Raw genomic sequence first — 16,872 nt, forward strand, 5'->3', positions numbered from 1 at the left:
CAAGGCAAAAGTAGGCTTGTCTCCCTCCCAAGACCCTGGGGGAGGATCCTTCCTCCGCTTTCAGCCTCTGGCAGCCCAGGTGTTCATGGCTTGTGGCTGCATCATTCTCTGCCTCCATCAGTATATGGCAGCGATGGCGAACCTTTTGAGCTTGGCGTGTCAGCATTTTGAAAAACCCTAACTTAACTCTGGTGCCGTGTCACATATAGAAATTTTTTGATATTTGCAACCATAGTAAAACAAAGACTTATATTTTTGATATTTATTTTATATAGTTAAATGCCATTTAACAAAGAAAAATCAACCAAGAAATGTCAGAAGTCAGTTGCCTCTTTTGACTTCACCCTGCATGCCCTCGGGTCTATTCTGCTGAGCTGTTTCTGGGCACCACTTGTTCAGTGGTGTCATAGGTTCGCCATCGCTGGTGTATGGCCTCCCCCTTTTGTGTGACTGTATCTCAAATCTCCAAGATGACCTCATCTCAAGATCCTTAACTTAATATTTCTGCAAAGACTGTTTCCAAATAGGGTCACATTCACAAGTACCAGGGGATTGGGACTTGGACATATCTTTTTTGGGGGACACAATTCAACCCACAGCAGGTAGTAAGTAGGTAGGTGAGGGAGAGAGGGCCGTAGCTGAGACACCTGAGCGGAGGGATCCTTCTTCTCAGAAGAGGCCCTGTGCAGCTTTTGGAGATGAAACTAATCCTTAGAAGTTCATCATTGTCTGCGATGCCATCTCTCTGGGCTCATCCCTGCATCCCAACTGGACATTTTGTCTGGCCTTCTAGTCACCACCATCTGGGTGATTATGCCTCTGGAAATCTCTGGCCATTGTCCACTTTTTGCTGACCTAATGGATGGGCAGATGTGACAGGATGAACTGAAGAGGGAGGCAGAGGAGCATGCTGGGGCAGGAGAGGCCCTCCCCCCCAATTCTGTTCCTCAGTCAAAAGAAATTGATTGCATTCACTGACTCATGGAAGAGTTCAAGGAGATCTTGTCTTGTGTGTGCCTGGGGGATAGATTGCCTTTGGCTGAAGCAAGGCAGACTGTTCCCAGCCAGAAAAAAACAAACCCAAACAAAATAGCCCAACAACTTAAATACACACCAGTACCCTTTAACACTAACTGTACTTTCCACTTGAGCCTCTGGTTCAAGTTGAATGTGTCTAGTGTGTGCCAGTGATTCTCCTTTTAATTGGTTTAGGTTTCTGGGCCTTCGTTTGTTTACCAAGAGGACTGGATTTTCTTGCTGAGTTTCTTTCCTTGGCGGATGACTTTGCTACAGGCCCATGTCAGAAGTCAATTGCCTCTTTTGACTTCACCCTGCATGCCCTTGGGTCTATTCTACTGAGTTATTTCTGGGCACCACTTGTTCAGTGGTGTTATCTCTGCCCAGTGTCTGATCTGACCAGAACCTTCTAATTGGTTTCCCATCTCTGGCCTGCTCTTTCTACACCCTTCATATCACTATCAATGCCTTGTTGCTTTTTAACCACATTTTATGGTAATAGTAATTTATTGCACTATAATTTGCATATAGTAAAGTGCACACATTCTAAAAGAACAGCTGGATGATTTTTGAGAAACTCATGCTCTTGTGCAGTCATCTCCTGCTCAAGATATAGAGCATTTTCATCCCCACAGTGAGTTTCCTCCTTCTCCTTTCCACCTAGTCCAGCCGTGGGCAAACTACGGCCCGCGGGCCGGATCCAGCACGTTTGAAATGAATAAAACTAAAAAAAAAAAAAGACCGTACCCTTTTAGGTAATGATGTTTACTTTGAATTTATATTAGTTCACACAAACACTCCATCCATGCTTTTGTTCCGGCCCTCGGTCCAGTTTAAGAACCCACTGTGGCCCTCGAGTCAAGAAGTTTGCCCACCCCTGATAGTCCCTGCACATCAGAGGCAGCACTGCTCAGATTTCTATGCCCATGGCTTAGTTTGGCCAGCTTTGGGACTTCAGTGGAGGCACGCAATGCATGCTCTGTGCCTGACTTCTTTCATGTGATGTAATGGTTTCGAGATCCACCCATGTTATGTGTGTATCACTAAGTTGCTTTTTTTCATTTTTAACAGCTTAATGTCTGGTATAATTTTAATGTCATATAATCTTTCCACTTAAGGTATAGAACTAAATGGTTTTGGGCATATTTCATTATGAATTTTTAATGTGGTAAAATATATATAAACAAAAGTTCCCATTTTAACCATTGTAACCAGCATACAATTCAGTGGCATGCATGACATCCACAATGTGGTACAAACATCCCTGCTGTCTAGTTCTCAAACTTTTTCATCATCCTAACAACCTGTAACTGTTAAGCAATAACTTCTCATTCCCTCCTCTTCGTAGAGCCAGTAACCTCTAACCTACTTTCGGTCTCTATGCATCTGCCTATTCTAGATATTTCTCATAAGTGGAATCATACACTATTGACCTTTTGTGTCTGGCTTCCTCACATAGCATAATGCCTTCAAGGTTCATCCATGTTGTAGCATGTGCCAGAATCTCATTCTTTAATTTAAAAGGAATAAGATTCTATTGTATGCATATAACTCATTTTGTTTATCCATTCATCTGTTGATGGATACTTTGGTTGAATCTACCTTTTGGCTATTAGGAATAATGCTTCTACACATGGGCATGCAAATATCTGTTCAAGTCCCTGCTTTAAATTGCTTTGGGTATATACCTATCCTATATAATAATAGACAATCATGCAAATTAGTCATCCCTCCGCTATGCTGAAGCCATGCCCACCAGCCATGCCCACCAGCCAATCCAAGTGACTATGTAAATTATCTGACAAAGATGGCAGTTAATTTGCATACGCAGGTGTCAAGCACCCCAGGAGGCGATGGTGGCCATGGCTGTGGGCTCCCAGGACTTTCGCTGGCCCTGGGAGGCAAGGCCATAGCCACGCCTGCGGGCTCCCGGGACTTTTGTTAACTGTCACTCCGCGACAAAGATGGCAGTGACCATAGTGGCCAGGGCAGGACGCTGGTGGTGTTGCCCCTGCAACACGACCCCAGCGTCTGGCTCAGCTGCGCAGAGGGAGGGGAGGGGAGGGGCTTCAGGCCGGAGTCCACAGTGAGGGATGCTGGGCTCATGGTGATACGAGCTCAACGTCTGCACTCCAGACGCGTGGAGGAAAGGGAGGGCAGGGGCCTTGGGCCGGAGCCCATGGCGAGGGATGCTCGGCTTGCTGTGATGCCAGCCCAGATGCCGGGAGCCGGTCCATCCTTGCTGTTTCAAAGGACCTGGCATATATGGCATACTGTTCTTAAAATGTTTGCTCACCTTCTTGGCACTATGTGTTTTAATCAAGGTCTCCTCTCTGAGAAAGGTTGTTTCCCCAGGTAGGGATTTTCCCCTGAAGTTAGGGAGGGAATAAAACCTCTTAACTAAGTGCCATGCGGGTAATTAATCACTTTAACTACGAACAATCATGCTTAAGCTACATAATCTTTACTCCCTGGAATGGAGATAAGAAACGCCCTAACCTTTGTAATAGAGATTGATAGGATTGAATCAACTGGTATAAATACAGATGTAACAAGACAGCAGGAGACAGAACTTAGGAGACAGAAAGAAGACAGCACCTACACAGAACCTACAGACAGAAGAACTTCGCTGGAGAGAACATGGCAAAAGATCCTGGACTGAACCTGACTACAGAAATTGGGCAAGAGAACCTGACTAGAACCTGGTGACTGAACCTGGCTGGAGAACCTGGACAGAACCTGGCTGGAGAACCTAACGAGGGAACTTGGCTACAGAACCTGGCTGGAGAACCTGGAGAACCTGGCTGGAGAACCTAGCAAGACAACATGGACACAGAACCTGGCTGGAGATCCTAAGCAGAACCTCTCTGGAGATCCAGACCAGAACTTGGCTGGAGATCCTGGCTGGAGATCCTGGCTAGGCTTCTGATCAACTAACGCTGTCTCCGTGTCATTCCTCCTTCGCCGACTCCGTCCACACCTTTGGGGACCCCTGGACCCGCTGGGGTTGGACCCCAGCACCCAGAGTCTGTGCCAAAGGAGGGGAGGGGAGGGGCCTGGGGCTGAGTCCCTGGCGAGGAATGCCGGGCTCGTGGCGACATGTTCAGCTTTAGAAGTTATTTACTAACCATCAGTAAGTAAATAACTTCTAAAGCTGAACATGTGTGCTTGGCCAGGTGAAGAGAGGGGAGGGCAGGGGCGAGGGATGCTGGCATCGTTTCAGGCTGGGCTGAGGGACCCCCCCACCCCCCCGCACGAATTTCGTGCATCGGGCTACTAGTTAGTGGTATATTGCTGCATCATATAGTAATTTTATGTTTAGCTTTTTGAGGTACCACCAGAATGTTTTCCATGGTGGTTGCACCATTTTACATCCTCACCGGCAAGGCCTAGGGTTCCAATTTCTCCACATCCTTGCCAACCCTTTAATTTCTGTTTTTTAAAAAAATCCTCACTGGAGGATATGTTTATTGATTTTTTTGCAACCCTGGCATGCGTGCCCCAACTGGGAATCAAATCTGCAACCCCTTTGTTATCATCATCATTAACTAGTTTATTAATATTAATATTAGGAAGAGAGCAAAGGGGAGGTCAGACATTATAAGCATGGTCATCTGGGCAGCTTCACCAGGAAGCTGCAGCTTCATGCTCCCCAGGGAACCTCGAATTCATTCCCTGCAGATCACTGGGGGAAGGGGTCGAACAAAGAGAATGATGGGCACATGTGCAGTGAAGTCAGGGTGACTTAGGGGAGGTGCTTGCCTGTCAGTGTGGCCTGGAGACAGTGGGTTGACTAGGGGGTGGACCCCATCAGAAGTGTGCAAAATCTTGGAAAGTTGATTGGCCAGTTTGAGGAAACTCCTGGTTAAAATCCCCAAAGACTTCTCTCTCTCTCTCTCTCTCTCTCTCTCTCTCTCTCTCTCTCTCTCTCTCTCTCTCTCTCTCGTTTGCTTGTGTGCTCTCTTGCTCTCTCTGCTCCGTGACCTGCACTCACTGTGCATTCCCTTGTTCTCCCTCCATAGCATGTGGCCTTAAGCAGCCGCATGGCCCATGGCCTTGTGGACCCCTTTTGTGTCTGCACCCAAAAAACTCCATTTCCACATGCAATGGACTGCAGCTGGTAGCACCAGCTAAGCTAGCCAGATGCTGGGCTGGACTGTGCTTCGATATGAAGCAGAAATTCTGGGCAGTGGCCTTTATTCTGGCCCCGCTGAAGACAAGGTTGGACTCCTTCCATGGTGAGATGACAGAATGAGACTTCGGAGGGAATCCCCTTAATTTTACATCATCAATAAAGCTTTCCCCAAAACCCCATCCTCTCGAGGGAGCCTCAGGAAATTCTTTTCCTTGTGGCACCCAAAGAACTCCACTTCCACCAATAACTCCTTGGTGTATGGGACAAGGCTCCAACCAACTGAGCCACCAGGTCAGGTTGCCTGTTTTGTTTTGTTTTTTTAATAAAAATTCTAGTAGGTGTGAAGTGGTTTCTCATTGTGGTTTAGTTTTGGGTTTCCCTCTTGACTAATGATGTTGAACATCTTTTCATGTGCTCATTGATCATTTGTATGTCTTTGGCTAAGTTGTTTTTTATTCTATCAGTGCTGCGTTGAGATATAATTTACATTTGGTGAAATACATAACTCTAAGGAGTCCAGCTCAATGGATTTTCACAAATGAATATACACACATAAATATCACCCAGGTAAGACATAACTGTGTTTCAGTTACCCTAGAACCGTGGTCGGCAAACCACGGCTCGCGAGCCACATGCGGCTCTTTCGCCCCTTGAGTGTGGCTCTTCCACAAAATACCACGTGTGGGCGCACACGTACAGTGCGATTGAAACTTTGTGGCCCATGCGCAGAAGTCGGTATTTTGTGGAAGAGCCAGTATTTTGTGGAAGAGCCACGCTAAAGGGGCCAAAGAGCCGCATGTGGCTCTTGAGCCGCGGTTTGCCGAGCCACAGTTTGCTGACCACTGCCCTAGAAAGTTCTCTCATACCCCTTTCCAATAATCCCCTTCACTTTTTCTTTTTTAATCACCATAGATTAACTTTGCCTGTCCTTGGATTTCATTAAATCAGTGGTTCTCAACCTTGGCTGCACATTAGAATCACCTGGGAATCTTTTTAAAATCCTGATTTTTGGGCCTCATCCTCTGGAAATTCTCTTTCTTTGTTACTAATGTTGTGGCCTCACCCCATAACAAAGAAACAGAATTTCCGGAGGATGAGGCCCAGAAATCAGGATTTTAAAAAGATTCCCAGGTGATTCTAATGTGCAGCCAAGGTTGAGAACCACTGCATTAAATGGACTCAAACAGCATGTCCTTTTTTGTATCTGGCTTAATTCATTCAGTGTAATGTGCTTGAGATCTGTGGGTATTGTTGCAAGTGTCAGGATTCTGTTCTTTTTGGTTGCTGAGTAGTATTCCTAAGTTTGAGTTTAGCAGAGTCTCTCAGTGAATATTCTTACCTAGTCCCTCGATAAATTTTTGTTTGTAACTTTTGGCTGTTATGAATTAAGCTGCCCTCAACATTCTCGTACACGTCTTTAGGTGGATATAGACTTTTCTTTCTCTCAGAAATATGCCTGTGCGTGGAATTGCTGGGTCATAGGGAGGCATGTGTTGAACTTTATCAGAAGCTGGTAAAGGGAACCGCCAGTTTTCCAATGTGGTTGTTTCATTTCACACTCCCATCTGCCGGGAACATGTGCGTTCTACACCCTCACCATCACTAACTATTGTCAGTCTTTTTAATTTTAGCCATTCTGGTGGGTGTGTGGTGGTATCTCTGTATGGGTTTAATTTGCATTTCCATGATGACTAATGATCTCAAGAGCCTTCACATTTGGAAAAGGTTATAATTTAAATTTTTACATGAAAAAAAAAATCAAGTTAGAAGACGGTAATGAGCACCTGGAGAACAGACCTTGTGCAGCCCAGAAGATTCTGTTGAAGCCCTTGCCCTGACAGCTGTGAGTTGGACAGACAGCTGTCAGTTTCCTCTTAGGCCACCAAGGAGTTGCCAAGTCAGTTAAAAGAGGCCTGGTGGGGAGGTGTGGGGGCACCCATATATAACGGATATTTTGAAAATAGAGAGAAGGAAGTGGCAAGGCTCTCCCCTTTTACCTGAACTCATATCTGAGAGGCAGGGTTTTAGAAGGAGAATATGATAATAATGTAGCCAGTTTAAGACCCTCACTGGTTCTCTACTAGCTTCAGACACAATCCAGCTAAGGCCCCTCCATGCCAACCCTTCATGACTTCATGACCCATCCCGTCCTCTCTGAGCAGCCGGCTGAATCTACTTCCCCACGAGTTGTCAGCTCCCAGTCTTTGCACCTGCTTGTCTGACTCTTGGAACACCACTAAGGTTTGGCTAATGAGGCTCAGCTGGGTCAGTGCCAGCCCCTCCCCCAGACTGGACCAGTTTCCAGTCCTCATCCTCCCTGGTCCCCTGGGACCAGGCTGGTTGCCCTGTTTACTTCTCTGTCTCCTTCCCCAGAGGGAAGTTCCTAAGGGGAGGGGATGTCTGGTTTAAAAGTTCATCTTTGTCTTCTCAGTACCCAACCCAGATACCTGTCGACCATCAGTACCAGCTCAAGGGCACCTGTGGACATCAGTGCTAGTTGGATGGTGATGAATGCTCATGGGCTGGTGAAGGGAGGGTTCGAAAAGCAGGGTGACCCTCTTGCCCTGGGAACCTGTTCTCCCTTGGATTTGTTTTGTGTCACATATTGCTGCTAATATCCCAAAATCTGTATGGCAGATACAAACCACAAAGTCTTGTGATCTCACCTACTCTCTGCAACTCCTCTCTCCTAGCCGTTCACCCAGTGGGACCAAGGATGACTCATGGTGAAGGATCAGGGAGCTGGTGGCAAACTAGACCAATTAGTGTCATTTGAGTGGGTGCTATAGGCACCTGGCCAGGCGTAGGTGAGAATGTGATACCTGAATGACAGAGACTGGGCATGCCAAGAAAGAAGACGCACCTCCCCCTGAAAAGAAAAATGAGTGAAAGCAAAAGTTACCAAGAAAAGCAAGCTGAGCTCTGTTTCTGGCATTCCCGAGGAGTAACTGAAGCTCCCAACTACAGTGACAGCCGTTGATTGTCACTACCCAGCTGACAGCCCACCCTGCTGGTTGGCACGCCTCACATTTATGTCCCGGTGGACCAGCTGGGGCTGGCAAAAATGCAGGATCTGACGCACCCGGTCTGGCCTGGGGCCCAGGGTTCTGCATTCCTAACATTCCCAGGTGATGCTACTGCTGGCCCCTGGACCCCACTGAACCAATCGGAACACAGTAATGTTTGCGACAATAATTACACAGGATGTTTATTCTCCATCCCCTGCATTGGACTGTGGACGGAGAATAAATTGTACTAAATTCTGCCACACTACGTGACACAAACCAGGAGTTGTGCCTTACAGGCCCAAGATTTGTGCACAAACTGCCCTGAAAAAAGTTGTAGAGCTGGATGTACATGAGAGGAAGCTGCAGCAGACCAGCTGGGTGGGAGGTCTGCAGAGGAGACACTTGGCAGAGTGCGTTGAACATCCAACAAGGGTCTCAACCTTTGATGCCAATGTAATGGGCAACTTGGATGCCTTTCTTGAAACTTTACAGAGCGTTTTTTCAAGAAATTAATAAAGCTGATTATAATTTATAGATCCTGAAAGGTCCAATTTGTTTTTCCTTTATTGATTGCATACTTGATTGAAAATGTATACCCTCCCCAACTCCTTCCAGGAAAGGATAAGCATAGCTTTATCTTTTTTTGTATTGTTTTCTCCCAAACTACGAACGTGTAGTCCTACTGCTTATGCAGCTGAACAAGCAAGAGACTGGGAAGCTTTATCTGAATTTTTCTTCCTTAATTTTTCTAAAATTTCAGACTATTAAATAGAAGTAAGTGCTCACAAGAAGAAAAAAAAAATGGGACGTTTTACTACAGAAAAGAACAAAGAAGTCACCTATGATATCAGCATTCAAAATCAACCACTGCTGAAACCATGGTGCATTTCTTCCCAGTTTTCTTAATGCATTGTTGAGAGATAATTTTACAACCTTGTTTATTAAAGTGTCTGTATGCATCATTTTATATTATAATTTAAGCTTTTTTTCATGACTAAACTTCATATACCTTTTTTTAAACAATATTTGATCACATATAAGATTATATAGTAGCAAATGTCCTTTAACTTTTTTTTCTTCTAATTTCAAAAGGAGATTGTTTTTTAAAAAAAGGGAAAAACTGCTTTGGTCTCATCCTTCTGAGAATATTGTGAGTCCTGGTTTAAGCCGAAAGGGGTTATTTCCTATCTGGCACTGTACCTAGCATATTACCTAGTAATTCACAATGGTTGGTTTTTAATGAAATGCTAATACATTTTATTTAATAGGGGTTTTTTTTTGTGTGTTTTGTTTTGTTTTTTTTGTGTGTGTTTTTTTGTATAAGCATATACACAACCTTAATCTGAGGATCCGGTTGTCAAGACAGAAACATAAGTTGTTAATATGTATGGGTTTCAGAAGCTTGTGGTTGGTGTTGTCAATAGTCTACCCTTATGGCTCAGTGTTTGCGTTATGTAATGTTGCATTTATTGTCTCTCACAGCTGCTGGCTCAGAAATTCAGGAGCAGCGTGTCTGGGCAGTTCTGACCAGGGTCTCTCACAAGGTTGCCAAGTCTGAGGGCTGTGTGGTTTGAGGGCTTGGCTGGGGCTGGAGGACCCGAGTCCGCTGTGGAGACTCGCTCCACGCCCTTGTTGTGTGGCACAGCCCTGCACCAGCTCTTCCTCATGGGGACGGGTTCTGTTCCCTTCGGTTTTTCTGTATTTTGTTCTTCTAGCTATTCTCTCTCTTTAAAGCTCTCTGTTGACCTTTGTATATCCGCTGTGGAAATTCCAGTCTTCACTTTGGATAGGTTAGGTGAGTCAGTGGTGAGGGGAACATGCCCTTATTATTGATGATCTTATTATTGATGATCCCTGTCTTCAGGTGACTTGTTAGTAAACAGGGTGGTCTGCTATCACTGAATGCTTGTAGGATGACTATGTGGAAACCATTGCCAGCACTGGGAAAGTAGTTAGGTCTCTCTCTCTCTCTCTCTCTCTCTCTCTCTCTCTCTCTCTCGTCACACACACACACTGGACTTGAAGACAGACTGTAGTTGAACAAAGTAGTCTCTTAAAATGGCAGTTTAAAATTTCAAATCCAAACAAGGGGTCTGCAGCGATAATAAAATTCACATTGTATGCAAAATTTAGTCTCTAAAGTGAAATTATTCTGAATCATGAAAACCTTGAATTTATCTACTCCTTGTCCAGAGTTTGCTAGGTGATTCTGCCTAATAAGAATTCTCCTGACATAGTGTATACAGTTTACCTTTCACAATGCATGTTTTAAAAATTTAAAACCATTTACTAGCCATCTCTTTATTTGATGTAGAAAAGCATGAATAAAAATATAAATATTACCTGCAATCCCATTGCCAAAATAACTTTATTTGTATAATGAAAAGATGTCTGCACCTTGAAAGGACATTGAAACAGATCCAGAATACACAGTTAACTCTCAAAGCCTCCTCTCTTCTGTGCCTTGAAAGTGGCCAGTTAAAAATTTCATCTCCCTTTAGAAAAATAAAAGGCCCTTTATGAACTTAGCCATTGCAGGAGCCATGCACACATCTTAGAAGTTCACACAAAAAGGGGCCCTATCATGTACACTATTCTCACCTGTGGTTATGAATTTTAAACTTATCTTTATTGTTGAGAGGATTACAGATGTCCCCCTCCCCCCGCTTTTTCCCATTGACCCCCTCCAGCCCACACCCGCTCCTCCCAGGCCTTCACCACACTATTGTCTGTGTCCGTGGGCTATGCATATATGCATATAAATTCCTCAGTTAATCTCTCTCCATGCCCTCCCCCCTCCCCCCAATCCTTCCTTCCCTCTGAGATTCATCAGTCTGTTCCATGTTTTTATGTCTCTGGATCTATTTTGTTCATCAGTTTATTTTGTTCATTAGATTCCACATATGAGTTAGATCATGTGATACTTATCTTTCTTTGACTTGCTTATTTCGCTTAGCATAATACTCTCCAGGTCCCTCCATGCCAGTGGTTCTCAGCCTTGGCTGCACATTAGAATCACCTGGGAACCTTTTTAAAATCCTGATTTCTGGGATTTTAAAATCCTGATTTCTCAGAATTTCCAGAGGATGAGGCCCAGAAATCAGGATTTTAAAAAGGTTCCCAGGTGATTCTAATGTGCAGCCAAGGTTGAGAACCACTGCTCCATGCTGTCTCAAATGGTAAGCGATCCTTATTTTTTACAGCTGCATAGTATTCAATAGTGTAAATGTACCACAGCTTTTTTATCCGCTCACCTACTAATGGGCACTTGGGCTGTTTCCAGATCTTAGCTTTTGTAAATAGAACTGCTATGAACATAGGAGTGCATATGTTCTTTCTGATTGGTGTTTTGGGTTTCTTAGGATATATTCCTAGAAGTTGGATCATTGGGTCAAATGGGAGTTCCATTTTTAATTTCTTGCGGAAACTTGGTACTGTTTTCCACTGTGGCTGCACCAGTCTTCATTCCCACCAGCAGTGCACTAGGGTTCTCTTTTCTCCACATCCTTGTGAAGAACGCAAACACTCGTTGTTTGTTGATGGTAGCCATTCTGACAGGTGTGAGGTGATACCTCGCTGTTGTTTTAATTTGCATCCTTGGGTGATTAGTGACTTTGAGCATTTTTTTCATATATCTCTTGGCCGTCTGTAAGTCCGCTTTGGAGAAGTGTCTATTTAGGTCCTTTGCCCATTTTCAAATTGGGTTGTTTGTCTTCCTTTTTGTTAAGTTGTATGAGTTCCTTATATATTTTGGCAATTAACCCTTTATCAGATGCATCATTGGCAAACACGTTCTCTCATGCAGGGGCTCCCTTTTCATTTTGTTGACCTAACATTAACTGGCAAACATCTTTTCACATCAATGCCTGCATTCCAGCTTCATTCTGTTGGAAGGCAACACTGTCCCACAGCATAAATTCAGCCAGTCATCTCTTGATGTATATTTGGGTTATTCTCAGGCTTTTGCAATTACAGATCTTTATTTAGATCTCTTGACATACTTTTGATGTCCCTAAAGGGAATTCCTTGGGATGGAATTCTTGAGCCCACTTTCGTGTTCTTTGCATCTGACTGTTGCTTTCACATCTACATTATTCAGCCTCGGATCTGGCAGCACCAGCCTAGAATGATACTTACCACATGAAAGGCAACTGTCTTCTTTGAGGTTTTCCTGGGACTTTAGGTAATTTCCTGGCTTGAATATGGAAGTCAGATAAACAAGCTCAAAGCTCATGACATCATATGTCAGCTCCTCAGTTTAGAGTAAGTTGAGTGCTGTGTGAGGTAGGGGGTACTGAAAAGTTTCAGAGGCGTTTCATTCATCCAACACATGCTTATCAGTGTTTTGTACATGTCAGGCACTGGGGGAACAAAGTTAAAAAGATGTGCTCACCTTCCAGGGAGCAGTGGTTTGTGCAAAGCAGCCCAATGAGGGCACCAGAAAATGGGTGGAAAGGGGCTTGAATCAAGACCTGCAGGAGGGTCAGACTATACGATGAAGGCCGTGGGGTGGGAGGAAGGGCATTCTAGGCAGAGGCCACTGCCCATGTGAAGACTTGGAGGCAAGGAAAACTGACTGGGATTGGCACTGGGGAGAACCCAAGCCATGGGGACATATGCGGCCATGTTGGAATGGTCAGTGCAGATCAAATCCCAGTCCTGGGCTTTACTTTCTTCTCACGGCACGTAGTCATAAATGAGATTATTGAAACTATGCCTAACACGTAATATCCAATAAATTGTGCTCATGCTCATGGTAATGCATGGCTGCCTTTCAGGAATACAGTGTCTGTCTTTGGAGTACTAGAATCCCTAACGCCACATAAACATCTCCCCCTGTCAGTGGTGTTATCATGGAGAAAGATGTTTTACAGAAATGGATTTTCAAGTCACTGAAGTTTATTCTCTTGGTTACGAACTTTAAAAACATTACATGACGAATGATGGCATTTTTCCGCACATCTGAACATGGGTAATATCCTTCCCCTTCTGGATGATCAGGACTAATTGCTCCGTATTGCACCATCTGCCCATGGGTTTGTGTGTGTTTCTTGGTGCCTCCATCTCTTTCTTTGGCTGTTTGTCAGCTTCCGTTTCTTCTGCCCACTGCCCTTCCTCTCCTCTCCACAGTTGTTTACATGGTTGTTATGAAACCGTATGTCCTAATGAGAATGCTATTAATGTAAACATCATGTTTGCTTACTTGCTCTTCATTGTGAATTAAAATCATGCGCGTTTCTTATAAATAAAGCTTTGTTTTAAAGAATTCTAACTGTACAGAAACAGAGAGCATAAAAAATGAACATAGCTCTTCCAAAGTATTCCTTCCACACCTACCCTGTATGGATCAGGGGTCTCCAGAGAAACAACCAATAGAGTGTGTGTATCTCTAACTGTATATCTATAGATATCTATAGATACACACACGCACAGATTTATTTTAAGGAACCGGTTCATGCGATGGTGGCGGCTTAGCAAGTGCAAAACCTGCAGGGTGGGCTGGCAGGCTGGATACCCAGGGAGAGCTGTAGCTCAAGTCCAGAGGCAGAATTCCTTCCCACGCTGTTCTCTTCAGGTCTTCAGCTGATTGGAGGAGGCTCATCCACAGCACAGAGAACAGTCTGCTCTACTCCGCATCTCCTGATTTAAACGTTAATCTTGTCTCCAAAGTACCTTCACAGAAACACCTGTCTCACGGGTGCACACCCCAGCGTTCCGTCCTGGCCTCCCAGGGTCTGTTGCTCACTCTGCTCCAGGGCCTCCTGGCTGGTCCCTGGGAGGGCCGGGCATGTCCTCTGCCCGGACCTTTCCCTCATGTCCCTTGGCTCGTTCCCTCACCTCCTTCTTACCCTCCCAGTGTCTCCTCGGTGGGTCCACCCAGCACCCTGCTTAAGACAGAGCTATGCTCCCTGTACTCAGCCACCTCCCGTGGCCCAGTGTATGTTCTAACACTCTATCCCTTACATGTTAGGTCTACAGTTTATGTCTTCTTGAGCCCCCGCCCCCCCCTGCTTCATGAAGGCAGGGATCTGGGTTCCCTGATGTTTCCCAGGCAGGGTACCTCACTCGTAGTCCATGCTCAATGAACATTTGAGGATGAACTGATGGGGCCCTCCTTGTTCCCCTGCTGCTGGCTCAGCCCCTTGGGCTCAGCGCCTCTGACCCGCTTCCCTCTCTATTTCCAGACCGGCCTCATTGTCGCCTGCTACCATGGCTTTGTGGATGCTGTGGTGGTCTTGGCAGAGTGCCCCCATGTTGATGTCAACTGGCAGGACAGCGAGGGGAACACGGCCCTAATCACAGCTGCGCAGGCAGGTAAGACCTGGCTTCTTCTTCCCCTCAGAGTCCAGGCCTGAGAGCAGCTGCTGGGGTGTGGGGGGCCCTGGGCATGACCTCACCTCCAGACATGAATGTAAGGAGGCAACCTGAGCAGGGATCCTGTCCTACTGCTCAGAGGTACAAGGAAAGGGCGATGGGTGTGGTGCACACCTTCTGTGCACTGGGGACCGTGCAGTTGACCCTGCAGTGCAGAACTCAGCACTGGGCAGAGCGAACCCAGAGACGCTCCAAAGCTTTGGAGGCTAAAGCTGCACCGCAAACCCAACCTGGTGGTCACTTCGCCTAGAGCTTCGCACCCCACCCCCATCGGAGACTTGGGATCAGAAAGATTCGGGGGAACTCACTAGCAGAAGAGACATGCCCTGTGTTAGTGATGGTATAAAAGTAGACACGCTTCCAGGGCCGCCTCGCACTCGGCCTGGAGATGTAGAGAGAGCCAGGAGCTACTTGTGGGTCCTGTGTCAGTGTAACGAGGCGGGGCTGTTTGTGAGACACCAGGTGAGCGTGCATCCCAGTAAGTGTCCTTCTGCCCAGGCGTCCTCTCCAGAGGTGTCCGCGTGCCCACACTGCCGGGTACTCCGTGGCTGTCCTCTCCCAGAACTGCATGCAGGCCTTTTTGAGACAAACATGACAGCTATGCTGGTCGCCTCAGGGCCGCACTTGGTTTGTAACCGTGGTATTAACCGGTTTCGTAACTGACCACTTTCCAAATGCTTGGCTTCCAGGATGACAGCCTTGCATCATGCAGGTTCTCAGTTGCTAAGAAGCGCTTCTGGCTGAGCCGGAAGGACCAGGTGTGGGCGGCTCGGGCTGGAGGGAGTTGTTGGGAATCCGACCCAGCCAGGGCCGTGGAGCTGGAGAAAATGCCCCAAACCACACCACCGCACGTTGGTTATGGAAAGTAAACATCTGCCACTGCCCCCAGAGAGAGACCTACCTGCCTGTCCCGTCTTGCACCACCAGCTGGTGTCTGAGCAGCGTGGGTGACCGAGCAGGGAGCGCCCGGAGGCTGGAGAAGCCAGTGTTTGCAATGTCACCCCCCACCCCCTGCCCCCGCCCGCCCTCATGTGCGGGAAGCAGCCTGTGTACATGCCTTTCAGTCAGGATGTGGGAGGTGGAGAAAGCCCTGACTTACAGGGGGGTCGGGCTGTGCTAGCACACAGTTGTTTCACCAGGTTTTGGGGTGTGAAGCTTTACCACCACAGAGGTAGGGCCACCAGGCTTTGAAAGCCCAGTTGCACAACTTCCTGAGTTGGGAAAGTGGAAATGGATATGGTGACCAGGCAGTGACCAGGGGCTCATCATTCAGTACCTCCCACTGGCCAGGAGCTGGGTCGGTGCCCAGGGGGTGGGAGTCGAGGGCATTTCTGCCCTTGGGTGATTCTCCAGTGAATGGCCATCGGATGGAGCTCTAATGGCGGGTGCCCTGGATGCCGTGCGGTGAGAACAGTCCATCTAGCTGGTGGTTCAGGACAGGGGTTGTGAAGGAGGGAGCTTGAGCTGGGTGGTGAAGAAGTCAGAGGCAAGCTGGTCCAGCCAATGCATCCCAAAGCCACAGGGCCCAGAGGGAGCCCGGTGCGTCTCAGGAATGGCAGGTTAGTGTGGCTGTAGGACTGCTTGTGTCTAGGACAGATGAGAAGCATAGATAAAATGTGAGGGAATGCATGTGAGTGGCATGAGTCTGCGTGTGTGGTGACAGGGGCCAGACGACCCTGGTGGGCCCAGAGGCGGTTGCAGAGGCAGAAAGCTCGGGTCTCGGTGGCTGTGATGGGGGCGATGGAGGAGAGGTGGGGTCTGGCCCGGCTTTCAGCCCCTGGACCGCGGGTGCTGCTGACTGCAGTGGGGGGTGGTACCAGGATGGGCTCCAGTTGTGCTCAGGCCTTTGAAGGGCTGAGGCAGCCAAGTAAGAGGTCTCGACGGATGGGGGTGGGGAGTGTGGGACGTTCCAATGAGTTCACAGGTGACACTGAAGCTGCTGGTCTGGGGACCCCTCTTTAGAGGTTCTCTCTCTCTCTCTCTCTCTCTTTTTTTTTTTTTTATGAAGGCTGCCCCTGAGGGGCCAGTGAGGACCAGTGCCGAGGGGTTGAGGTGCATTAACCCCTACCCATGCTGCTCATGCGGGTGGGCTCTCCCATTGACATAATACATCACATTTACTGAGTATGAGTTTCACATGTTTGGGTGAACTATCTGTTAGGCACTATATTAAACTTTTTACTCTAACAGATTTACTTTCAGACTATAGAAAGAGTGAGAATTGCTTTGAAAATGAATTTATCTCTTCATTCATAATCCAATTTTAGCTTTCACATATGTAAAAAATAACTTATATTTCATTTTCTTTATTTTTATTATTTTAATCCTCACCCCAGG

The 16,872-nt window shown here is 46.6% G+C and overlaps 1 protein-coding gene across 2 annotated transcripts in view; it reads left to right on the forward strand.

Annotated features, from left to right (window-relative positions):
• Nucleotides 1–16,872, forward strand: part of ANKRD33B (ankyrin repeat domain 33B) — a gene marked incomplete at its 5' end in the record, with an annotated part of 61,329 nt that overhangs the window by 22,701 nt on the left and 21,756 nt on the right. For both annotated transcript variants that reach the window (XM_081089966.1, XM_081089967.1), the window contains one exon: nt 14,346–14,475. In XM_081089966.1, the coding sequence (XP_080946092.1) occupies nt 14,346–14,475 (130 nt within the window). The remainder of the gene's footprint in view (nt 1–14,345; nt 14,476–16,872) is intronic.

The sequence above is a fragment of the Myotis nattereri genome, assembly GCF_964212035.1.
Source record: "Myotis nattereri genome assembly, chromosome: 4".
NCBI lineage: Eukaryota > Metazoa > Chordata > Mammalia > Chiroptera > Vespertilionidae > Myotis > Myotis nattereri.